Source organism: Sciurus carolinensis, chromosome 3, assembly GCF_902686445.1.
Source record: "Sciurus carolinensis chromosome 3, mSciCar1.2, whole genome shotgun sequence".
NCBI lineage: Eukaryota > Metazoa > Chordata > Mammalia > Rodentia > Sciuridae > Sciurus > Sciurus carolinensis.
The window spans coordinates 35016583-35042613 of record NC_062215.1 but is presented as its reverse complement, the minus strand read 5'-3'; the positions used below and the strand labels follow the sequence as shown (position 1 = coordinate 35042613).

Sequence of the window (26031 nt, the reverse complement as noted above, 5' to 3'; positions counted from 1 at the left end):
GAGATTCTGACTCATTTAGTTTGGGTTAGGGTTTGGCATTGATATTTATATAAATGCTCCAAAGACCTAGGTTTTAAAATTTCTTTTAAATTAATTAACTACTTTTAATTAATTTAGTTTTTGTAGTACTAGGGATTGAACTCAGGGGCAATTTACCACTGAACTATATCCCCAGCCCTTTTTATTTTTTATTTTGATACAGGGCCTCGCTAAGTTGCTCAGGTTGGCCTTGAACTTCTGTCTCAGCCGCCTAAGCCATTGGGATTACAGAGTGCTCCGTCATGGATGGCCACAACCTAAGGTTTTCTGTTTGTTTGTTTGCTTGTTTGTTTTAAAATTATTGCTTTTCACAAAAGTGCCAGCTCAGACAGTCATCTTCAACCAAATCTGTCTTATGTTCTGGGAAGCCACCTTACTGTACTGACTGGGCTTCTCCAGTTTACCTTATAGCTTCTGCTCCCTCTAGGAGTCATTATTTAGGTGATTAATTAGTGAGCATGCAGGTCATTTGCTAGTGAATTTGCAAGTAGCCCTGGTTAGCCAATCAGTTGGCTAACTAATAGAACTGGTTAACTGGCATTTCCTCTTGTTTATGTGTCTGACACATAGTAAGTACTTGGTAAGTATTTCTTTGGATAAATAAATTCATAGAATAGAGATAAAATGGAGTTAATACATTGTCAAATGAGAGAGGAGTTGCAAAACCATTTTGTAAATGGTAAAACCCTGTACAGATATAAAAACTAAAATTTACACGAAAAGCTACTTTCAAATTTTAGGGCCAGGAAAGTTTGTTCTTCCACCCTTCACCAAAGAATTACTGCTTCCACATTTCCAAAAAGGAGAAATGCCATTTTGCCCTGACTCTGGTGGGCTAGATTTGCTCTCAATTTTAACAATATTGTCAGCACTTAGTGATAGCATGTAGGCTTTCTTCTTTGCCTTTAACCTAATTATCTATTTGTTTGTTTTCTTTTGTGGTACTGGGGATTGAACCCAGGGGCATTCTACCAGTGAGCCACATCCCAGCCCGTTCTTTATTTTTTATTTTGAGACAGAGTCTCACTAAGTTGCTTAGAGCCTTGCTAAGTTGCTGAGGCTGGCCTCAAACTTGTAATTCTCCTGCCTTATCCTCCCAAGTTGCTGGGATTATAGACTCTCTCCACTTGGCAGTCTATTTATATTTTTGCTTAGTAAATATATACATGTAGTTGTTTATTATCAAGTCTTATATACTGTACATAATCTTAGGTACTATATACTTTTATACACCTGGTAGCAGAGTAGGTTTATTACATCAGCATCACCACTAACGTGTATTTGTATTTTTACCAGATTATTTTGATTATAAATCATGCCAAACCTTTTCTTCTTTCTTTTTTTGAGAGGGATAAAAATAAATTTTAAAAATATTTAATACCTCTGTTAACCCACCTGTCCCATATTAGGGCATTAATATGTTTCGTTTAGCCAATCCTCACAATAAGCTAATAAGTTGGTGTGATCATTTGATGCAGGTATTAAAGGACTTGCTTAAGGTCACACAGCTGGTAAATGGTGATGCAGGATTCAAAACTGATTTCAAAAACCAAAGTTGAGCTAGGCACAGGGTCACAGTCCTGTAATCCCAGAAATATGGGAGGCCAAGGCAGGAGGATGACAAGTTCAAGGCCAAGCTTAGCTACTTAATGAGACTCTATCTCAAAATAAGAAATTAAAAAGGGCTGGGGATATAGTTTAGTGGTAAAGCACACCTGAATTCAATCCCCAGTACCAAAACAAAACAAACAATAAAAAACAAAAACTATCAAAAACCAAGGTCAGCCTGACATCAAACCTGAGGACATTCCCCTAAACCAACCTAAATCAGTGTCATAAATGTTTGGTATAATGTTATTTCTTTAGCTAATTGGGGTGGTGTGTGGGGCTGGGGGAAGAGCAGGTTTTATAATTTGAATTCCTCAAAACAGTTTTGGAGGACAAAATAGAAGTCTTTTCCCTTTTTCTACAGGTTATTTATCAGAAAATACTATAGTTCATTGGTCATTTGTAAGCCACTCTAACACTTTATGTACCACTAAGGAGAAAAAAATGGCTATGGTACTGATACACCATTGATTGTAAGTTGCACCCCAATTTCAGAGATGTCAAGATATGTCTTAGAACTAACAAAATAAGAGAGTCCATTCTTTTTTAAAAACATTTTTTAGTTGTCACTGGACCTTTATTTTATTTATTTGTTTTTATTTTTATGTGGTACTGAGAATCAAACCCAGCGCTAGGCAAGTGCTCTACCACTGAGCCACAACCCCAGCCTGGTATTCTGTTCTTGTAATGGGGAATACATGCATGTCACCTGTCTTTGTATCTTACTTGCTGGCTGGTTTGCAGCTTCCTTTTCACTGCCAAAACCTTGCCTGTCCCTGTCATATCTCATTTTTCCATGTCATCATGAACCAGTCAATGTTGATTTAGACTGTCTCTTGTGAGACTTGCACTCATTGAATGCTCCAGTCTAGTTTTTCCTTCTGTTTTTAAGAACTACACTACATGGTCTCATTATGAACTTCCTCCGATGACTGTTAAATTCTTTCCAGAGTCTGGCCTCACTCTAGTCTTCCTATAGTACCTGGTGATTCACTGCTCTCCCTGTTCACCATTGCACACAGTAGTTGGTTGGTTAGGCTGTCCACTATTTATTTGCAAGGAACTTCCCTGCAGGCTGCTGGAGAGGGCATGGGAGGGGGCTTGGGAGCAGAAGCTGAGGCTTGTCATCCAGTTCTGCCTGATGCAGGAAACATGACTCCCCAGGCATCTTCTGAAACACCAGGGCCTTTCCTTTTTCCACTCCAGAAGGAGGCAGAATTGGGAAAGGATTAAGCTTCTCCACTTCTCTTAGATCTCACTTCCCTTCCCTGGCCTGGGATTTCAAGATAGGAGTCATGAAGGAAAGATGGGGTGGAGGAATCTGGTACCTCTGGGGGTGACAGGGATTCTTGAGCATTGGGCCCATTGTTGAGTTGACACAGGCTCCTGACAGCAGCAACTGGCTTTTCTGAGTTGGTGTTTTGCTTCCTCCTTTGAGTTCAGGGAGGTGAGGGAAGCATTGATGCTGGCTTTGCATTTTCTAGCATTAGAAAATTCTTTTCCATCTAGGAAAAGAATTTCCCCATGCTGTTCCCTTCAATTTAATCCTAGGGTCAGAATCTGGAAAGGAACAGTGACTGATTGCAGAAGTTGGGGACCCCAGTGGAGGGAAGGATACAGCCCACGCTGAGAACTGAGGGACCAATCTTGGAAACCTTATTGATGGAGAATCCTGGGGCCTTTGAGGATATGTCGGGAGGTTTGTCCTTGCCCAGGTAGTATGGGCATGTGACAGACTGTAAGACTGGGGCATGGACTGAGGTCCACATGGATCTCTCAGCCTGTGGAGTCTCAGGGGCCTGTGGGGAGGTGCACTGAGAAATAGAGGTAGGTGAATCCAGAGGGAGGCAGACTAGGTAGGGAAGTCTAGGCGGTTGACCCGGCCTCACTTTCTGAGGCAGAGGCTGGGTTGACACCGACCAGAACGCTCCCCCATCTCAGCTTCCTAAACTGGAGCAGCAGGCATCGGGCTTCGTCTTCAGCTCTGCAGCATCTAGGGGACCTGCTGGTGGAGTCCTGGCGCTCAGCGGCAGTTTCCCCAAAAGGCTCTGCCAAGCCTGGCACCCTCCAGCCCGGCCTGAGCTTCAACTCAGAGGCCGGCCCAATCACCTCTCCTGCGCCGCCGCTCCAGCCTCGGCCACTGGGCCTCCTTGCCCGAGCACAGGGCCTGCCCTCACCGGTGACCTCCGCTACCGACTCCAAGGCGCTCCAGGCCGGGTCCGGTGCTCTCGGGCCCCCGGCTGGGAGGAGGAGGGCCGGGGGAGCAGAGTGCCCAGTGCCCGGAGCCTGCAGGTGTGAGGATTGGGGTGGGCACGGTGGGTGCAGGGTCCGTGGGGCTATAGAGAGCGTGTGCTCCCTCCCACGACCCTGGGAAATGGGCTTCCAAATGAACTGCGTGTACGACGGGGAGCGGGTCGGAGCGAGGGTGGGGGGTTCGTGGAAGTGGCTGCCTGAAATGGTCCCCGGCAGGAGCCAGGCCCAGCCGTAGAGCACCCCAATCTGCGAGCCCCGCGGCGCGGGGCGAGCGGTCCTACTTGACAATCCTCGGGTGGGAGCCGCGCAGCGCGACAGGGCCGCTCGCCCTCTCTTCCCGCCTCTCTAATCTAAACCATGCGGGGCTCCCGGCCCCTACACTGTCGGCCCGGCCGAGGGCCGCGGGGAGGGCACCAGGCCGCGCGGTGGAGGAGTTGGAGGCCGGCTCCGGGATTGGGGTCCGACAGGGCGGTGGAGCCGGAGGACCCCAGAGCCCCCCTCCCCGGGGGGCGGCGGGTGCCGACTGATTGACAGCGGCGACGTCAGCGCAGGGGGGGCCGTGCGGCCCCGGAGGGCGGGAGGGAGGGTGGGAGGGAAGAGGGAGCTAAGGCCCCAAAGTGCAGCCTCGGAGATCAAGGGCCCGCTCCACTGCCGGGATGTGTCCGACCCCGAGGGTGCGACTGGCAGCGCTATCCTGATCCGGTGCCCCGAGTTGCAGCCCGGGTTGTCCTACGTTCCTCGGACCCGAGCCTGCAGTGGACCTCGGGCAGCAGGCGCCTCCGCATGCGGCAGCGCAGTTAGGGTGAGTGTCGTTTCCAGTGGGATGGGGGTGAGTCGGGCATGTGGGACTGAGGACACCCACAGCCCAGGGTTTGCCTACAGGGTCGAGGAGGATGAGCTGGGGCAAGTAACACAACCAGAGTAACAACCTCCGGGACGGTCAAGGCGGCAAGGAGGGCGACGATAGTGCCTCAGGTCTAGCAGCTGCCTCGGCCCGCTACCCGGCGGTTGGGGCGCAAGCCCTCCTTCCCGAGTAACGGGACTAATCGGGTTTAGGGACCCAGTAGTATAGACACGATAAAGCCAGCACCGTAGGAACAATGTTAAGCTGTGACAGGAGGAATGGTGGCCTTGAAATTGGTGGTTGCAGAGAAAAAAGGCCACGGAAGATAGCCTGGGTACTGGTGGCAAAAATCGATGCAAAAATGTGAGTGATCAGAACACTGGACTTCAGAGTCTTTCATACAACAGACACATCAAAATTAAATCAAGGGACATTATATATAAGTAATGATGGGTGATCAAAAATTATCAGAATGTGAGCAGTTACCAAAGAAACGGGGCTAGGTAGCATAACTGATAAAATACTTGAACTTTATAATAATAAATAAGTCACTTTCAAAATCAAATGAATCACAACATTAAAAGAATTAAAGACAAAATAACTCCAAATACAGGAACTATGTAAGAACTATTTTATTAAAATCAATTGCAAAAACATAACAAATAGTAATGCTATAAAAATTACTAAAATATAGGCAATTGTAGGAAACAAACTAGGCAAAAGGTGAACAATGAAAAATACTACGAAGGGAAATACTATTAGTACTGATAGAATACTATCATATACTATAATATAAAATGTATTGATTTATTAAATATTAACAAAAATCTTAAGCAATAGTAATATAAGTAAGGATGCAGTAATGAGAATTGCTGGAGTAATATGACAATTTATGACCAAGGTATTAATAGTCACAACAACATTATAAATAATGGTCGAGTAATAAGAAGTATGGTACAGATGTGATGAAAAATAATCAGAGTATTGAGCTACAGCAATATTGCACATTATGACAAAGTAACAAGAAGTAATGACGTGATGAAAAATAACTAGTGAATTGAAATCTGTAACATTACAAATAATGACAAAGTAACAAGAAATGATGTGATGAAGAATAATACCTGGAGCATTATGAACAATCTTAACGAAACAAATTATGATAAAGTAACAAGAAATATCATAAGGATGTGAATAAAATTAATGTGAATATTGAGAACAATAATATTACAAGTTATGGCAAATAACCAATTATTGAGGCAGGGTGACAAAATCTAAACAGAATAAAGAGCTGGAAACGGAAACATTTTAGATCCCTAAAAGTAAAGGAGTAAAAGTAAAATAAGGATAGATTAAGTGACCTATTGGAACATTGAATCTACCTAGATATTGGCAACAGAGTTACTAATCTGCCAGGGGCTCTGGAATGCTGAAGAAGTGATAGGAAAGCAACAACATATTTAATAATGATAAATTAACGAATCAAATCAGTGATTTGACCATACAGTATTAAAGATAAAAAGTACTAATAATTCATGTAGTAGGATAAATATTCTTAATGTTACTCAAGTGACCACAGTACTACTCTGATAACAGGCACAATTAAAATATTTAAAAATAGTGTAAAACATCAATTCACCTAGTGCAAGAGAAACAACTTTACTGATCTAAAAATGAAAAGAAAAACGTTGCCCTCCTTGGAAAACAAGGCTGCGGAAAGCAACGAACCCAAGCGCAGAGGGAGCAGAGCCCGCGGAGGGTCGACGTGAAGGACCCACTCAGAGGCTGCGGCAAGCGCTGGCCGCCGACCCTGGCTGAGTGCGAAAGCCGGCGGTCTAGCATCTGAGCGCTTTGGGGTTCAGAGTCCGAGGGGACAGCGGGAACTGCCCCTCAGGGTCAGTTGGGCTGGGGGTAAAAAGGAAATTGTCAGGGAGCTTCGGAGTGGGCAAGTTGTCTTTAGATCAGGATGTGGCTCCGAGACCGAGAAAAGGAGGAAGCGAACCCCGAGGAGGGAAGGAGAGCGCAGCGCAACCTTTGTAGCCAGTGTGAGCGACTAGACCCGCGTCAGTGGACACGTTCAGTGGACGTACTCTGCGTGGGGCTGGATTAAGAGTGCTGGACGCCAGTCGAACGGGTGTGACAAGAACCCCTCAGAGGACCTAGTGGCCGGATTCGCAACGCTCGAGGCAGCCCCTCCTTCCGATCTCGAGAGCCGGGCACCTGGGACGCGCCGATTGCGGGTGCTTATGCTGGCTGGGGCCCAGATACAGTGGAAACCGTGCCTTGGCTCCAGCGCGCAACTACTTTCGTCGTGCAGCGTCCCCGTTTGGGGGCTCCTGGATTTCGAAGGCTCAGCCTAGCGGAACCCGCACGTGGTTCAAAGAGCCTGCGATGGGGCCGACCATGTCCTGAGAGGCTTGTTCCAGGCCGACTGTGGCCAAGGACCCGCTAGGCTGTCAGCCTTATCTTTATGGGCTTTTCCCAGCCCGGGTTGGCCCTGGCCCCTTTTTATCTCTTCAGTTGCACTTGGCTTGTTTACTTTGCCAGGCCCTGGGAGCTGGAGTCTAAGTCCAGGATGGGGAGTTTCCTGAACAGGGTGGGTGAGGGATCTGAGCTTGGGGATGCCAAGGGAGATCCAGGAGAAAACAGAAAGAAGGTAGGAGAAAAAAGGGAAGAGGCACCCCACCACAAGATAGTCAGTCAAACATACAGAAAGCTCACCAGAACTTAACCAGAGCAGGGAGGTAGAAGTGAAGCAGAGATAGTGTAGGGTTGCAACCCTGAGGGATGCAGCATTAGCTAGCTGATCCTTGCAAGCTGGGCGCTCCTCCTGGTAGTCCAGGACCAGCTGCAGGATGGGAGCAGACACATGGGTAGGAGGGTGCATACGCCCAGGCACCTAGGGAAATAGTGCTATGCCCCGAGGCAAGACAGACTTATGAACTGGACCCACCCTACTGGCCTGGTCCTTAGCTAGGTGTTTGGTTCCTTTGGATCAATGCACCAGTGGGTATGAATGCAAGGACAGGTTGGGGAGGGTCCTGGCAAAGTTCAGAGCCAGAATCAAAGGAGCCCTAAGAAAGTATAGCTGTTTGGGTGAGTAGGATGCTGTGTGAGGGTGCTGTGCCCTGGTAGGAATGTGTAAGAGTGAAGCCTTTGGTTCAGGAAGCCTCTACCTGAGTGCCATCTGAATGGGTGGATGAGAGCAGATGAAGAAGTAGAGGCCTGAAGGCCCACCCAGCTCCAGTCATTTTCTGCAGGTGTGGAGCTTCTGGAGCCTTGGGCCCTGCCTCCAGGACTGACTCTTCTGCCAGTCCAGGAGTGTTCTGGCTGCCCTGGACCAAAAGTCGGGCCTGCGCTCCACTTATTTGGGATCAGCCTAGAAGCCTACGTCCCGGTTCCGTGTTGCCCAGCAGAAAGGAAGGACTGGGGTTGCAAATGGGGCTACGCGGAGAGGGCGGTCCTTCTCCCAGACCCACTCATCCCACGTCTCCACACCCAAGGACTGGCAGACCTTGAACTGTAGACAGACCCTCCCAGGTCCAGAACCCTGAGCAAGGAGGCGAAGGTTCTGCCCTCTCCTCACGCTCCCTCCCCCAACTCAAAAGGGGGCGGGGTCCACGTGAGCTTGTGCGGCCTCCACGCACGAAGACCCCTGCTCTGTTGGAGACCGCTGCGGTGGCCCCTGGCGAGTGTGGTTCTGGTCGAGTGACTCGGAGTGTGCTGTGCCCGCAGGAGATGCTGCAGGATAAGGGCCTGTCGGAGAGTGAGGAGGCCTTCCGGGCCCCGGGTCCAGCGCTCGGGGAGGGCAGCTCGGCCAACACTGCCAACGCCCCGGAGCCCGCGCTGGCCGCGCCCAGCCTCAGCGGAGCCACGCTCGGCAGTCCCCCAGGCCCCGGCGCAGACGTCGCAGCTGCAGAGCAGGTAGGGCAGGGCCAGCCGTCAGGTAGGCGAGCGTCGGTTTGTCTGCCTGTGCGGGTCATTCGGTCTGATTGCGGGGCAGGACTCTTTCAGGTCAACCTGGCTGCGTCCGAGACTGTCTGCTTTTTGGGTCTCCACTGGGCAAGGCTCATATTCTTGTTTTTTTTTGAATCTTTCTCCACTTCGAACCGTCAGGGCTACTCTGGGGCTGGTTGGGGAGGGAGATCCCTATGCAAGGGGAGCGAGCCGGAACCAAATGTTCGGTTCCGAAAACTCGAGAGGCCGGGGTGAAAGCCTGGGAGCGAGCGGGATCCTTCCTGGTGGCTAACAGGAGCCGCTTTCGCCGCTTCGAGGTCCAGCGCACGTCGCTGAGAGGTTTCCCGGTGATAACCCGGTGATCACCATGCACAGAATCCTACCTGTGTGAATCTGTGCGCTGTCTGCGGGTGCGCACCTGGTCGCGGGCATGTGCGTGCCTCTCCGTGTCTCTCGGGGTGTCCGTGTGTCTGCCCATGGCCAGCCACATGAAGTGATTCTTTGGGCTGAAGAGTGTCGTCTATCTTGGCCCGGTCACAGTGTGTCTTCTACAGGCCCATTTGTAGGTGCGACCCTGGAGGAGTTTGGGCCACTGATGAAATTGTTTAAATTCACCAATGGCTCAAAATAATTTTGTGGAAAGAAGTCTAGTGGCGTGAGCTTCGGTGCTAGCGTGTTCTGCACACTACTCGGGTTTCCAAAGGCTCTGCTTGGAGCCGTGGGTCAAACAGACATGAGTTCCCTTCCTCCCCCTCCCCAGACCATCGAGAACATCAAGGTGGGGCTGCACGAGAAGGAGCTCTGGAAGAAGTTCCACGAAGCGGGCACTGAGATGATCATCACCAAGGCGGGCAGGTCAGCGGTGGGAGATTTACTTGGAGGGTGGTTGGCATGTGGAATCATCTCTAGGGGATTTCCTTAGCAATCCTCTTCGTTCCCAGCCTGAGGTCTCATGGGAGTCCTGTCCAACACTTGGATCTCAGGGCCACATCCCACAACAGGTTTGGCTTGGAACCTGCAGCCAAAGCCTCAGGGGGTTATCCCTTAAAGGGTGCAGCTGCAAGGTTTGAGAGGAGGGTCAGCGCCAGTGCAAATGATATGCAAATGAGGATGGCTATTCCCAATCATTTTGCCCTCCTGCAGGGTTGCTTTGTCCTTCTCTCTTTGGGGACCTGCAGGGTTTCTCTGATTGCTTGAATTGGAACCTCTGAAATGCTCTCTGGAAGATGGTAGGAGAGGACAGGATGGAACTGTTTTTCAATTTCTGTAACTTCTCAGGAGCAGAATGAACCCCAAGTCTTTCATCCCAGGGGCACTGCTCCTCTGTTTCCAAACTGCTCCTGGGTAGAGGGGAAGGCACTGGTAGGACTGTGTGTGTTTTGGGGGGCAGCGCTCGGTGGCTGCCAGAGAAGGATGATTTATAAAGTGGAAACATCTTTAAAATGCGCTCGTGTCTGTGGGAGAGAACGGGGAGGAGAGAGTGAGAGGAGGAAGACTCAGATGGCAGATGACAGAGATTCGTTGGGATGGGGTGTCTGGGGTGGGGCAGGAATGACCCAGGAGAGTGGTTGACAGGTGGGGGGAGATTGCTGTAGATGCTGGAAAGTTCAGGTTCTGGAATGCTCTCCCTACCCTTTGTGCTTTCCACATGTACACACTTGACTTTGGTCCCCAGGGATAGATTAGGTGTAAAAGTGTCCTGGTTGTGGGCCCCAAATTGGGATTTTAAAGAAATAAGATGGTAAACCATCAAGAGCCAGGGATTTGGAATCAAATCATGAGATGCGGGGGGAGTGTTCCTGTTCAGCTATTTCCTTCTCTACAACCCTCAGACAGGGGACTTAGGGGTCTCTGCCTGCCCCTACCTGTAACAGAAAAGGTCCTTCTTGTTTGTAAAGTACCTAGCACGGAGCTATTCAAAAGAAACACAAAGCGTCTGGTTTGCTATGTGTGGTGGAGGGGTGCTGTGGTCATTCCTTTCTCTGTTCACTGGCAGGCTCTTGCAAAGCTTTATTTTGTTGAGAGAAGAGGTCTGGACACTTGGCCACACTCATGCCTTAGGGAGGTGGCATGGTTACCTAGGGCCTCTATTAAGCAAGGAGGCAGGTTGTTTCAGGACTGAGTTTGCTGCATTTGGAGATGAGGAAGAGGATGCATGAGGGAGCTTGGTAGAGGGTGCCACGTGGAGTAGTCATTGAGGTGTTTCAAGTCCTGCCTCTTCCTGAGTGCACTTGGGCACTTTGCCTCCTGTCGCTCTGTGGTGTCAGGTAAATGGTAATTATAGATGTACCTGTTGCCCTCCCTTTTTTTTTGATTATTTATAGACTCCAACCAGGGGATCATGTGATGGTGCTGGGTAAATTGTCAAGTGAATTACAGGTGTTGAGAGGGGCATTTATTTATTGTGCTGATGAGGTAGAGGGAAGGAAAAAAGAAAAAGATCAAGAATTTCCATTTTTAGGCAGTAGAAATAACCTTGTTTCTTGAAACTAAATGGCTCACATGTTCTCTGGGTATGTCTGGCCTCTGCCATTTTAAACAAAAGGCAATTGTGGTTCTCCTCAGCAGGTTTCCTGCACCTGTGTGGGCCCTCTTCCCTTCCTGCTTCCAATACACACACATACACACACACACACTCCAAAGGTGACTAGCTTCAGGCGGATGTTTGTGCCTGATCCTCACGATGGTTCAGAGAGGGACCTCAGGGAATGATGATAATAGTTTCAAAATGATGGTGATATGTTGGGTGTGGTGGCACACACTTGTAATCCCAGTTCCTCCAGAGGCTGAGGGCAGGAGGTCACAAGTTCCAGGCCAATCTGGGCAACTTTGAGAGACCCCGTTTTAAAAACAAAATGAATAGGGATGAGGATGGAGTTCAGTGGTAGGGTGATTGCCTAGCATATGCGAAACCCTTGGGTTCAATCCTCAGTATGGGGGGCGGGAGAAGGCTGTGATGGTGTTGGCCAATAATGGATTCATCACAGCCTTTAACTTCTATGGCAGAAAATTATCTTTGGGTCAGATCTAATCCTTAGGAAAGTCACTAGCCTCATTCCTTCCTACCCCCACCCCACCATTCTCATAGACCCCATTTCTTCTGGCATGGCCTCTCACTTTTTTTTTTTTTTTTTTTTTTAATGCTGGGGATTGAACTCAGGGTCTTGCACGTGTAAGCACACTGCTGTACCACTGAGCTGCACCCCAGGTCCCCACTCCACCCCAATGTCTTCAGAAACCACTTTTATCGCTCTGGTGATTGTGCAAGGGCAGCCTCTGGATGCAGCTTGCTTTATATGGGCCTGTGGCCCTGCAACATTCTTTCCTGTGCCTCTCCCTGTTCCCCTAAACTCTGTGTCTCCACCAGAACCCTTTCTGGGATAGTTTCATTTCTTAGCAGATGGCCTGGACCTTTCTCCTAAACCTTGGATCATAGATTCCTAGACTGCAAGAACTGGAAGAGGACCTAGGGAACATAAACTAAACCAATTGCAGGGAAGTTAGGCAATTGCTAGGCCTATGTAAGCCAAGCAGATGATGCACCCCACATCCAGAACAAGACCCTAGCTTTGAGAAATCCCTTTGACTGCATTTTTTTTTGCAGGGCCCTGTTTAATGTGGGACTGTTGTTTTGCCCTAGAGACCATGACTGGTTAGGGACGTGATAACGTACTGTCTGGTGGGGAAGAGGGGTTCCTGGAAAAGGGAATGCAGAATGTTCTCAAGCCAGTTTGAGTTCTTGGCTCATAAGCCTCCCATCTGAGCCCACTGGGTCTTTGAAAGTCTGGAAAGAGGAGTCCCCTTCATTGACTAGAGACTGAATCGTCAATTTCATTTGGTGAATAAAATGCCAACCACAAGGTGACATACCAAATTCTGAAAGCTCAGGAACCCCTAATGTCAGGTATAAAATGTGGGCTAAACTGCTCCCCAGCCAGTTTCTGTCCCTCTCAGGCCCCTGCACCCAGAGGGCTCATGCTGTTAACTGCAGAGAGCAGACTTCACATCGCTGCCAAGCTTGATACATGTGAGAAACTGCATTTTCTCCCAAACACAGATAAAAGTGAGCTCCACAAAAATTTAAATATAAACCTCCCAAAAATGAAAATTTCCTAACCGTCTGACTGCCCTACTCCTAGGTCATGTTTTGCCACCAGATAAATCTCCACTATCAGCCTTCATAGCCTGTTGAGTTCAATGTTGCTTGTGTTAGTGACAGTGAATTTGCGTTTGAAAAATGAACTACCGATGAGAACTCCTGTTGAACCTGTATTGTTTGTTATTCTGAGGCAAGGATTTGGCCAGGCTTAATCCGGGGCTTCAAAGCCAATTGCCCTCACTCTGTATACAGAGCGTCAGAGCCCAGTGGCGTGGATGATAAGAGAAGTAAGGGTTGAAGACACTGGGAAAGTGGGTTGGGGAGAGAGTGCTTTGATCTCTTCCTAAAGTATTTTCTGAAAGCAAAAGTCTATCAAAAGGAAGTGCCTTTTAAAAAAATCTAAGAGAAGCAACTGACCTTCCCAAACAGCATCCATTCCACACACCCTCACTCTGCTCCTCCCCTCAGGGAAAATATTTCTTAAAAATGCTTTGGGCAAATTAAAAAACTGTGTGTGTGTGTGTGTATGTGTGTGTGTGTGTGTGTGTAGTGAGAATCAATTGAGTAGCTTGGAGGGTGCTCTCAGAAATCCTTTGGCTACAAAAAGTTTGGCTTCGGTAGAGACAGCACCCCACCTCTACCCCCACCCTAACCTCAGCCTTGGTGTCTGAGCCCTGGCCTCTTCCCATCCTACCAGTATTCCTCCTGAAGACCCCTGGGCTTTAGGAATAGAAGATGACTGGAGTTTCCAGTGTACCCATGTCTTTTCCCTGCAGTTTTTCCGCCCCCTTCAGACTCTGGGCTCTAAGATGTGTGTGTGTGTGTGTGTGTGTGTGTGTGTACATAATTTTAATGTAGATTTTTATTGAAATACAACATTTCTGCAGAAGAGTGTACAAATCTTAAGTGTGCAGCTCTGTAGACTCTTCACAAAAGGGACAGACGATGTAACTACCATCCAGAAAAAGGAAGAGAACAATACCAGCCACCCAGAATCCCTCCTGAGTGCTCTGCCAGTCACCACCTCTCCCGCCATGGAAACCACTCTCCAGACTTCTCACCCCTTAGATTTAGTTTTGTGCCGGATTTAAGGAAAGGCACAGGTAGCTGCTTTTGAAGCCCACCCGGAGTCCCCGGGAAGTCCGGGCTGTGGTGGGTTTGCGGCGGAGAGAATCGGGTGGGACCCGCAGGTCCTCTATTCTCTACCCCAGGCTCCGGGATTGGGGATGGGCAGGAATGTCTGCGCCTTGAATTTGACAACCGCTTTGACTCGGGAGCCGCGTGGCTCCCTCAGCTCAGCGATCACTTGTGTGTCCCCTTCCTCTTCAATGAGTTCGCGTTTATAGATTTGTGGCCAAAATCAAGATGCCCCCAAGCCCCTGCCCGGGCTTCGCAAACCTCCAACACCCAGAAACGTCCGAGGACGCTTATCTTAGCAGCTCATTCTAAAACCATTTCCGAGTATGAAGCAGATAAAGGCTCCAGCCCCGCACCCTGGCAGAGCCCGTGTCAGGATCAGAGGAGAAACCCGGGCTTTCATCTCCTCGCGGGCGGCGGGGAGGCAGCTTGTTTACTCCCCCGGCGGAGCCGTTTCCGCGTGTGCTGTGCCGGGGGAGCGCCCCATCTGTCTGGGGGTACCGGGTCCGAGGGGCGCGGAGACCTGGGACGGCACCGAGAGGGCGCGCGGCGCGCGGCGAGAAGGCGCGCGGGTCCCGCGTGAAGCCTGCAGGAGGGTCGCGGGAAGTGGGCGGGGCAGGGAGCCTGGAGGGGACAGGGAGTGTGCGGGTGCTGGGAGAGCACAGGCAGCCTGGGGCCAGCAGCCAGCGAGCACTAGTGACAGAGCCTGAGAGGGAGAAGGAGATGGCGCAGTCGGTGCCTCTCTTCTTGGTCCTCCCCACTCCGCCCCCAAACCCACAGAGGTTTCCTTTCCCCAGAAGGTGTTGGTTTTCAGGTACATTTTATGTCATAAATCAGAGGAGTAACTTACATCTTACTCCTTGGTTTCGTTTGTTTCATTAGGGAGGACCTTTACTTGGCCAGTGGAGCCAAGAGGAAGTCACAGCTCTCAAACCTAGCCTGGCCTCTGTTGCCTGAGTCATGCTGATCTGATGAAAACCCTCAAGTCCGGCCTTTGGCCTCCCAAGTTAGACCCTTAACAACCAAGAGTAGATAGATGCCATGGGTGGAGGTGTGTCTCACCTTCCCATGCAGCCCTTCCTCCACCCTGGCTGGGCCATTCATCTTCCTGGAGCCACCTAGGTGGGGGAATGATAAGAGCTCTGGGCTCCCATAGTATGTTCTATATGGTCCCAGAAGCACTGCTGAAACTGAGCCCTGCCAGAGACCTGGCCATCTGTTTCCATGAAGGCAGTGGAGCTTCCTGAGCCTCAGCCACTTCAGCCTGCAGCCAAAGGCTTTGGAACACCCCATCTAGACCAGATATCCCTGCTGCCCTCCCCGAGTCTGAGGATTGCTTCCCCAGGAAGAAGGGAATCTGTGGGCAGAGGAGGCAGAGCCTAGGAGGTACTCTCCTTCCTCGCATCAATGCCCTAACACCACCCTGAGACTACTCTCTGTCTGGAGTCTTGTCTCTCTTCCCGGAGGGGCCAGATCACAAGATACCAGTTCCAAACCTTGGGATGCAGAGTACAGATTCCTAAAAGGGCTTCTACTAAGCACTCAGTCAATGTCCCCTGGCCTCCTGAGCTGCTGAGGTGAAGTGTAATAGGGAGGAGGAGGGGAAGGATAGGGTCCCTCAGCCTGGTCTCCATCTGGGTTATGAAGACTGGTGAAGTGGCAATAGGCCATTTCCTCCTGGCCCCCTGTGTGCACACTGGTCTGGGCAGGAAGCTGTGACTGCCCTCTGCTGTTGCCACCTGGAGTGATTACAGGAGAAAACAGTCTAAGTTCAGGTCACAGGTGCCAGGTCAGCCCAAGCACAGCCAGGGCTGCCCCATTTTGTGGCTGTTTCTGTAGCAGTTACAAAATGGTGGACTGGAGGGGACAGGATTCGTGGCCTTCCTTCCTCCCTGAGGGGAAGGCCAGGCAGCTGTTGCCCTCCCCACTTCAGCTTCGGGCCCTCCTCGAGAGAGGCAGAGCCAGGAAAGAGGGTGGTGTAGGCTCCAGCTGTGCCCCCAGGCCAGGCAGGGGGCTGGTGAACAGGAGGCAGGATTGGGTTCCTGAGCCTTCTCACTTCCCATATCCTTGGAGAGGGGGTGGGGTGGACATTTGAAAATGCTTTCAATTGACATCTGAGACAAATTCTTCCACACGGTTTATAAGTCCCTAGACTAGCAGCTAGAACTACCCCCGCCCTCCAGGCACGGCACACATGCGCATTGCACCACGTGTTCATGCACATGCGCCTGTGCGCCTGTATGCCTGTATGCGCAGGCCGGGCACAGTCCCTCTTTCCCGCTGCAGGGCGCTCATAGGCCTCTGCTGTAGCAGGAGAGGAGGCACAGGCTGGGCCTGGCCAGGGCTGGAATTGAGCCCTCCCTCCGTCTGAGGGTCCTGGAGGGGCTTGCTGTAGGGTCTGCCAGCTTGATTCTTTCTGGAAGCCCTGTCCTACCCAGGTAAGCTGGTACCCCTGTGAACAAAATGGGGACTTCAATCTGTTTGAGATGTCTGGGTCAGCTTTTTGTGAAGGTCCCCATACTCTCTTGGGTTAGTGAGAGGCAGGCAACCAGCTGATGGTTTTCTTGGAGTAGACTGGCTGGGCAGTGTGACAGCTCAGGGTGGGTTGGTTTCCATTTCCCTAGTGTCTTCAGTATTTAGGTTTGGATCCTGCTTCACTCCCTACTAGCAAGAGCACTTTTGTGGAAGATGGGAGGCTGCTGAGGGGAAATGTGAGGAAGACTCTCTGCTCCTCTGGTGGTGAAGTTCAGGGACCTGGTGACCAGGGGAGGGAGCTGTGCCCCTGCAGATATGTGTGTATGTGCTAATGGGTCTGGGAAACCTTTCTCTAGAATGTTCTCTGAACCTCAGGATCCTGGATGGCCTCAGCATGGGCTGTAGGAACTGGAATTGGTTTTTGGTGTATCCATTTTCATAGAAACAGGTGTTACCGCAGACTTGCAGAGGGTGAAGCAGAGAGGGATCAGTGATAATAGTCACAAGTGGGGTCATTTAATCCACATGGCAGTCTGTGATCTTGCTAGTGATGTTATCCTCAATTTAGAGATGGGGAAACCACAGCACAGGAGACCCAAGGGAGTTGCCGGACAGCTTATGGTCATCAGTGGTGGAGTTGGGCTGTGGACTATGGCATGGTGGTTTCAGAATCTGTGTCCCCGGGCCCAGTTTTCCTGATTTCAGTTAGGTGCACAGGCCCAGGTGAGGCGTTCACAGAGAGAAATAACCCTGCTGAACACACAGGAGGAATCCAAACTTAGCAGAGTTTTCAACCGCACTCTTGTTTTCCTACGAGTTAGATTAAAAAGTTCACAGGGTTTACACTGGATGGGACATAAAGGAGACCTCTCATTGTGTATAGAAGCAGCTGACAGGGGCTTTTGGGTCATGTGTTCTGGCACCCTATGTACAAGCTAGCATACCAGTTTGGTGTTAAAATCTCTCACAAACCTGACCAGGGTCTCTGCTTCAGTGGCTCACAGACACTGGGCCCCAGTCTTAGGGGACTTGAGCAGAGAGGGGAATTTGGGATACCATGTCAATTGTCTTCCTGGACACAGGCTGATTGCTGTGGGGGCTCAGGTGCCACATAACTACCATAAGGGCCACCATCTCTTGCTAAAAGGGCACTGTCTGCCCTGGCTCAGTCTGTACCATCTCTCCTGGTGCTCTGTCCATGCTCTGTCTCAACCCTTGACTCCCCCCAGGAGGATGTTCCCCAGCTACAAAGTAAAAGTCACAGGCATGAACCCCAAGACCAAGTACATCCTGCTGATTGACATCGTCCCTGCAGATGACCACCGCTACAAGTTCTGTGACAACAAATGGTAAGAGGCCTGGGACTATCTTCCCTCAACTTCCCTTCCCACTTACCCTGACAACATCGGTCCAGGGATCCCCCCACTACTCCAAGTTATTGCCCAGAGCCACGCCTCAAGTCTGCCTGCTGTAGAGGCCAGGGAGGGCTGCCGGTGTTTGCACACCTGCCCAGGTGGGGCTCCAACTGAAAATAGCGGCAGCGTTAGGTGTTTGTGGATTTCTGGGGTTCATGCTCTCCTTGCAGGCACAATCAAGACTTGATGACTATGTTTTTAGGTGATGGGAAAAACACTAATGTGGAAGATTCAGCCTCTGTCAGTATTTCACTGGAGAGGAGGATGGGAACCTTTTTCTTGGGGTTCTTTAATACTTGGGGTTCATGCCTGGCTGGCAGTGGCTCTCTTCTGTTTGTCCACTCGTGTCCTCTTTTGTCTGGCTATAGAGTATGTCCACCTTCAGACTGAATAAAGCTGCTAGTGGAAGTCTGATGGGAGGACTCTTTGCAAGGGCCTGGGAAATAGGCAGGTGGAGGAGCCAGACCACTGGGGACAGCCAGGTACATCAGTCAGTGCAGGCTACTTTGCATGAGCTTAGTGCTCTCTGCCTCTGGAGCTCAGAGCAGGGCTCGCTCAAGGAGAGTGCAGCTGGCCAGAGGGCTGGGCTCCACCATGGGGTAGGAGACTGGCAGAGATCCAGTTGAGAGGCAGGATTTGGTAGCCAGATCCTGGCCAGGGCAACATTTCTGTTTCTTTTCTCTTTAGCCTAGATTAGAATTCACAGCAGACTCTGGCTGAGAGCCAGCTACTAATTAATTTCTTGGCATTGTTTTTTGGGGTAAGCAATTTAAAAGTTGGCTAGGCCCTTTGAGAAGTTCCCTCCAGCTAGTACAGTTTATAACATTTAAAAATTATGAACATAAGCTGGGCACGGTGGCACACACCTAAAATCCAAGTGACTCGGAAAGCTGGGGCAGGGGCATTCCAAGTTCAAGGTGAGCCTCAGCGACTTAGTGAGACCCTGTCTCAAAATAAGATATAAAAATAGCTGTGAATGTAGCTCAGTGGTAAACCGCTTACCTAGCACGTGCGAGGCCTGGGTTCAATCCCCAGCATTGCATAAAGGAAAATAAATTATAAATGTCACACACACAAGTACCTAAATTTTCCCACGGTATCTTTGTGATTAACCTTGATCCTTCATCTGAATTCTCACGTTTCCTCATCATCTCTCTCTGTGCTACAGTGAAGTAAAAGAGGTCAAAAAGTGTTCTTCCTTCTCTTCCTTAGCACTCTCTCCCCCATCCTTGTTCCTACTCCAAAGTCCTCAATTGACATCGGCTGGGAACAGCAGCTGTTTTGGGGGTTTGCTCTCAGAGGGGATGGGGCATCTGGACTTCACTAGACCCCTAGTAATCAGCTGCTGCCACTCTGTCTGCTCTGTTGGCAGGATGGTGGCCGGGAAGGCTGAGCCCGCCATGCCAGGAAGGCTCTATGTCCACCCAGATTCTCCTGCCACTGGGGCCCATTGGATGCGGCAGTTGGTCTCTTTCCAGAAGCTGAAGTTGACAAACAACCACCTGGACCCCTTTGGCCACGTAAGAACCAGGACTGCCTGGCCTTGGGAGGCTGGTCCAGGGACAGCGTTGGGGGTGGGACAGGGATGTGGGGAATTGACTCTCAGGATCCCGCCACAGGCCTTATTGCTACAGGCCGGTTTGTGGAAGGAACACAGCCCCCTCCCACTGACTGCCTGATGACTCTGGAAAAGATATCAACCCTTTTGAGCCTCCGTTTCCTTGTTTACAGAATAGACATGGAAACCGGGTGTGGTGTCATTCTAGCAACTCTGGAGGCCAAGGCAGGAGGACTGCAAATTCAAGGCCCACCATAGCAACCCTGTCTCAAAATTTTAAAAATTAAAATGCAAAGGCCTTGGGATGTAACTCACTGGTAGAGTGTGTCTGGGCTCAAACCCCAGAATGACGGGGCTGGGGCAGGAGGAAGAGAAGAAGAAAGAAGAAAGGAAGGAAGGAAGGAAGGAAGGAAGGAAGGGAGAGAGGGAGAGAGGGAGGGAGGAAGGAAGGAAGGGCAAGGAAGGAGGGAGGAAAAGAGAAAGAAAGAAAAAAGAAATGATGGAGATGGCCATGGGGAGTGAAGCTTAAATGAGAGAACATTCTGGAATCACCTTGCAGATATGAGACTCTAAATAAATAGCAAATATGATGATGATGATCTTGGTTCGATGGGTCGGATCTCTCAGCTTCAGTGTCCCCAGATCTGTTCTTGCTGGGGTGTGACATAAGGCAAGTAAACTTTTTGGGACTGAATTCTGAAGCTCCTCTTTGGTGCGTGCTGGGTGTCCGGCCTGAGAGCTGCCTGGCCTCCGAAGGGAGGCTTCTCTGGCTCCTGGGTGGACTCCTGCCTGGCTTGCCTGGGATCTGGCTCTCATGAAAGGATTCTGAAGCCCCTGGGATGCTGCTATTGACGTCCCATCCAGGCTGCCCAAGCTCATTCTTTCCCCTTCTGGCCCTGGCAGACCCACAAAAAAGAGCATTTTATGTGGAAATTTTGAGCTCAAGTGTGTGGCAAACAGAAGCCTGAGAGCTGGTATTTTCTGCCAGGACTCAGGCCTGCCTCTCTGGACTCCTGAGGTTACTCTGGAAGTGCAGGGCAGGGGCGTGGTGGAGCGAGGGGCGGGAGAGGCTGTGGGACATAGTGCTGCACTCATCACACTCAGGGTGAGGGTGGCAGGTGGGATGTATGCAGGTATGTCCCTCTTTTATGCCTCAGTTCTGTCTCTGGGGATCTGTGTGCAAATTGGGATTCTGTGAACGGTAGTTCCTCTTGGAAAATGCCGGCAGCGCTTCATTTCTGATTAAGTGGGTAACTGGTAAGTAGTTCCTAGTTTTAATTTCTTGGTGTTCAGTTCTCCATCATTGGTGATGTTTGAGTAAGCTACCAGGAGAATGCCTACTTAACCTGATTAACTCCTGACTTACCTGTTTCACAGGTCTCTGTGGGGATAAGGATCACACCTAAGGCCCTGTGTTTTACAAGTCTTTATAATGGGCTTTGCCACGCAGGGTGCAGATGTCCAGTGGAAGGGTCAGCCAAGTCCCAACCTTCCAGAGCAGTAGGGCCTTTAAAATGAGAGGAAAGGGGCTTCTTGGATCTTTCTGGGCTCCATTGTGGCCAGGAATTTGCTCCCAGTTGACTCCTGCCTGACCTCCTCTGCTTGGCCAGGTTGTGGCACGAGTCCCAAAAGGTTGGGGGGGGGTGGTCTCTGCAGTGGCAGCAGGCACCCGAGATGCAGGCACATGCAACCCCATGGGACAGACCGTGGGTAAGTCCAGAGCTTGGCAGGAACTGCCTGTTCGGGTGGCCGGGAGTACCTCGGGATCAAGCCTCTGGAGAGGATTTTGGAATCAGCTTGTTTTCAGGGTTCCCAGCTGCAGGGATGCTTCGAGGACCTTCCACCTCCCTGGCCCCCTGAAGAAAGCTGGAGGGAAGGGAGTCCAGGGTTGAAAACCCAGGCCTTTTTTTTTTAGGAAGTAGGAGAGAGATCTGGCCTTTAGAGTCCAGCAGTAGGTTTCCCCAGCCTGTCTTACCTCCTCGGTGGTTCCACCTGGTTCCCTAGGGGTGTGTGATAACCCTGTATGTGCTCTTAAGTCTGGGCCAGGGGGGCTGCTTGTCATGCTCATAAAGCCGGAGGTGTCCCTGGCTGTACCTGCCCAGGGCTCACCCCTTTGGCAATAGAGATTTTACACATTTTAACTTAGTTTTCTCTCCTGAGGGATGGGATGCAGGACTTCTCTTTTCTCTTCCTCCCCACATTTACCCGGCACCTGCAGTTTATTGGCTACAGTACCCCCTGTGCTGTGGACATGAGAATTGAGGAGATTGTCTCCGGAGCTGAGTAGAAGGGAGCAGTGCTCTGATCTGATCTTTCTGCTTTCTGGTCTCACACCTTTCTTGACCCAGGGCTCTAGCTGTCTTATCTTCAGCTATTTGGAGCATCCCTGAAGAGGGAGCAATCTCTGGCCAACAAGACAAGGGCTATGGAGGGCCACAAACTTCCTCAGCGCAAAGCAACCCTGAGGACCTTGCCTTTCTGTTCCGTGAGCTCCCACGGAAGGGGGAGGAAGAAATCTTTCTTGGTTTCTCAGTGCAGGAGTCTGGGAGAGAGCCATCTTGTACCGTGACCTTGTCTTAAACATGCCCTTCCTTCGTACGGCTCACCTCCACATTTTTAGTTTTCCCTAAAAGCTTCCAGACCTCAAGGAACTTTCTCCAGAAGAGTCTCTTTGGACTTTCCTCTGGGATCCTTGTAGTATCCCAGGAGCTTTAGCAGCTGCCATCTGTTGGCAGTTTACCGGGATTGGGATCTCTTCCTGAGAAAGGGGCCAGCCCCAGGTGTGAGCTGGCACTGCCACAGTCCTAGTAAAGTGGAGAACCAGTTCCCGTGGTTGTGGTAGCATCCTGGGGTCTGCCAGGTGAACTCAGTGTCCTTCAGCTTGGAGATCCAACTCAGCCCATTTCCTCAGCCTGTGGGTGTCTGAGAGACCCATGTATCTACCGGCTCTTAATAAAAACTTCAGGATAAGAGAGTTTGGTTGTGGGAGGTGTAGGGCAGCCATAGTTGACTTGTTTCTGAATCTTCCAAGACTCCCTCCCTCTATATGCTGTTTTTCTTAATTGTCTAAGGAAGGGCCCAGGGTCCAGGTGAGGGCTTGGGCTTGGAGCTGGTCCTTGGTGGCAGGTGGGGCCTAGAACAGGGACCCTTTGAAACACATGACCAAATGCTCCTAAAAGACACGCCTGGATTCTGACTGACCGACCTGCCTCCCACGAACCTGGGATGATCTTCCCACCCTCTTCACCTAGTTACTGCCTCCTAAACCTTGGGATCCAAGTTCAAATGCCAATTCTTCAGTGAGGAGACTCAGGGTCCCCATTCCATGCTCTCAGAGCATTAAGCACCTTTTCATCATACTTAACAGAGATGTAATTTAATGCTTATTTGCATCTTTAAAATTGATTTTTGAGGGACTGGGGTTGTACTCAGTGGTAGAGCACTTGCCTAGCACATGTGAAGCCCTCAGTTCATCCCCAGCACCACATAAAGACAAATAAATAAAAAATATAAAAAAAAAAGGTCTCGTGTCCATCTACAACTAGAAAAATTTTAAAAGTAACAAATATTTTTTTTAAATTGATTTTTGAATGGGAAATACATGGTTTAAAAATAAATCACAATTAAAAATATGTTTTTCAGTGTGATGTCTCCCTCTACTTGTTCCTCCTCCCTCCAGGTTTTTTGTTACCACTAGGTAACCACTGTTATTAATTTGTGTTTGGCATTTTCTGTGTACCTACAGGCAGAATATATAGCCCCCAAACCCCTCTTTTATGCACAGAAGGTACTGTACTATACCAAAGCTTTTGCTCCTTGCTCTGTAAGCATGTCTCGAAGATCATTCCATCCGTAAAGAGCTTCCTTCTTCCTTTAGCACAGCCACATTCAGCTTTGTCCCATGGTGGTTCCATGAAGCTTTATCTCATGGTAGTTCCAGTCCTTATGGAAGAAGTTAGGTGTTTTTCTATTTCCCTCTTTGGATTAAACTTGGACATACATTATTTTGCACTCTGCCAAGCATATTTGTGCAATGAATTGCCTGTTCAAAGGGCATTTGGATTTGAAATTTTGGAAATGTTACCAACTCGCCCTCCCTAAGATTTTTCCTGATGTGTATTCTCACCATCACTGTGGTCTTACCAACAGGGTGGGAGGGCACACTTTTGGATTTTTGCCAGTTTGGTAGGGAAACATGGATATCAATTTCAGTGTTATGTCCTTTGTTGTGAATGAGGTCGGCTCTTGGGCTAGTTGTTTACTCTGGGAGGGTTGATAGGAACGTCCTTCTCTCTGCTGAAGTCGTCCTTTTGTCCTTCAGAGTGTATTCAGCTGTCCTTCTTGAGGTCCTACGTGTTTCTCGTTAGGTATGTTATCTTGTGCATCACCATTATAAATGCACTTTCTCTTCCACTACATTTTCTTACCATTTATTTTTGTTTTATTTTTGGATGACTGTGTGACTTCCTCCTTAGATAATAAACCACAAGGTTTTTCTCACCACCGGGTCAGAGTGCTTAGCATCGGGTCTGGAAAACCAGTGGGTGCCGGAAGACAGTAAGTGAGCTGCTACAGGGGTGGTGTTTAGACAGAGGAGCACTTCCTCTGCCAGGGACTGCTGTCCCCCGAAGCTGTGCTGTTAACTTGCCAGTGGGGACTCACAGCTATGGATCTCTCTCCTTCCATTTTTTTTTTTTTTTTTTTTTTTTTTTTTTTGCCCGCGTTTCCTGCATTCGCTGAGCCCTGACACTGTGCCAAGCCCTCGCCTGGGCTCTCAGAGCTACAGAACTCCAGATCAGGCCCACCCTCCCTGGTCAGGTGAGGAGAAGAGTGCAGGCTTGGAAATTTGTGCTGATTCTGACCCTGCTTCAGCTGTTTTTCTGGTGTGGGGTAAATAAATGCCTTCTCCTCTCTGGTGCTCAGTCCCTTGTCTATTAAAGTGACGATACCCAGGATCAACATGCAAGGATGTTGTGAAGATTAATTAGTTGATGTCCCTGAAATCCCTAGCACTGATCCTGGCACCTGGGATATGCTCAGTGAATCTGGGCAGTCATGGCGGTGGTTTTGAGCGCTCTGGGGAACCCCAGGGTTGCTACCCTGGGATTGAGGCTGAAGACCTGTCTGACCAAGGCCTCATGAGTGGACTAAAGGACTCCCTGACTCAGTTCTAGTTTAGCTTTTCCTTACATCTGTTGCTTACCTTTATGGGTCTCAGTTTTTTTGTGTGTTTTGTTTTTCTTTTTAAGCTGTAGATCCTGTTTCTCTTCTGACCTCTTTGCTGCAGGGCTGGGGAGGATAAGAAGATGATGGAGAAGGTAGTCTTAGAAAGTAAATTATGATGTAGAGTGCATATGGCTTTTTTCAGGGGCGGGGCGGGTACTGGGATTGAACCTGGAGATTTTTTTACCACTGAGCCACATCCCCCTTCCCTCCCCCCCCCTTTTTTTTTAATTTTGAGGGGGGGTCTCTAAGTTGCTGAGGCTGGCCTCAAATTTACTATCCTTCTCTCTCAGCCTCCTGAGCTGCTGGGATTACAAGTGTGCACCACAACAACCAGCTGAATCTGGTTTTAATATGTACCCAAGCGACATTGCCTCACTGTTGTGTGGCTGGGATGATAGGGCCTGGTGGGTGTGTATCTCTTACAGTGTTTGATTGACACTTATCGCTGGTTACTGAGCTTGTTGAGAGCAGCATGCACCCTTTCAAAAGCCATTTGGAAGCTGCTCAGGACTCTGTCTCCAACCAGCTGTGTGTCCTTGGGCAAGTCATGTTCCCACCCCAGACCTTCTGTTCCTCATCTGTGCAATTAGGGAGCTGGACTAGAATGATCTCTATCATCTGCCTCTCCATGCCCTAATGTTCTGTGACTCTAATGGAGATAAATCTGGATCTCCGTGGCTAAGCACGCTATGCCGAGCTCTTGAGATGAATGTTTGGCGCTATTGCAATTGTTAAAATAGAACAGGCTCCTGAATTATGGCCAGAACATAATGAATCCCATTTCTGTAAAACAATGATGATGACGGGCCCAGCCATGTAGTGGCTTTGTTGACGTGGCTGGCCCATTTGGCCCCACATCCTCTGCTACAAATATAAATGTGAGACTCTGGCAAAGCAGTTTAACGTGGAGCCTGAGGAACTTCCAAGCAAAGCCAGGTGTGTGCGTCATCCAGTTGGTTTCACATTCTCTGAGGCCAATGGGACTAGGGTTCAAGTTTACATTTGCATTGGTTCAGCGGGCGGGACTTTCTTCTAGACACCTGTCCTGGATTCCAGACCATCAGAGTTGGGCAGTGTATTGGGGACCACTTAGTCCAAGCCTCCGCTTTACAGCTCGGGAGCTCAAGGGCTGAAGGGGAAAGTCTGCTCAGGACTTGCAGCTGCTGAACAGAGATCCACAGAGGCTTCTGGATCTTCTTGCCTTCTCTGTGGCTGATGGCATGCCCCTTGTTGCTCCCAGCTGGTTCTGGTAGGGCTGGCAGTTCCTCTTTTCCCAGGCTTCCCTGCCAGCCAGTCTGATTCCCTCCCAAGGAGGCGTGTTTGGCAGCCTCTGCATCCCTCATCAGAGTGTTCGTCTCAGGGGCCTGTATTCCATGGGGCAAGAGGGACCCACTGAAGGTGGCATTCTGAAACTAAGGCATCT

At 49.8% G+C, this 26031-nt stretch overlaps 1 protein-coding gene across 4 annotated transcripts in view; it reads left to right on the top strand.

Moving 5' to 3' along the window:
• The first annotated feature begins 3777 nt into the window (after positions 1-3777).
• The window catches only part of Tbx4 (T-box transcription factor 4), a 30892-nt gene continuing 8638 nt past the window's right edge, over positions 3778-26031 (top strand). For 2 of the 4 annotated variants that reach the window (XM_047545329.1, XM_047545326.1), the window contains exons 1-5: positions 4510-4702; positions 8477-8665; positions 9459-9553; positions 17639-17758; positions 19197-19344. In XM_047545329.1, the coding sequence (XP_047401285.1) occupies positions 8480-8665; positions 9459-9553; positions 17639-17758; positions 19197-19344 (549 nt within the window). In that variant the 5' untranslated portion in view covers positions 4510-4702; positions 8477-8479. Of the gene's footprint in view, positions 3940-4509; positions 4703-8476; positions 8666-9458; positions 9554-17638; positions 17759-19196; positions 19345-26031 lie in introns of those variants that run through there. The other 2 variants (XM_047545327.1, XM_047545330.1) reach the window with 2 other exon arrangements.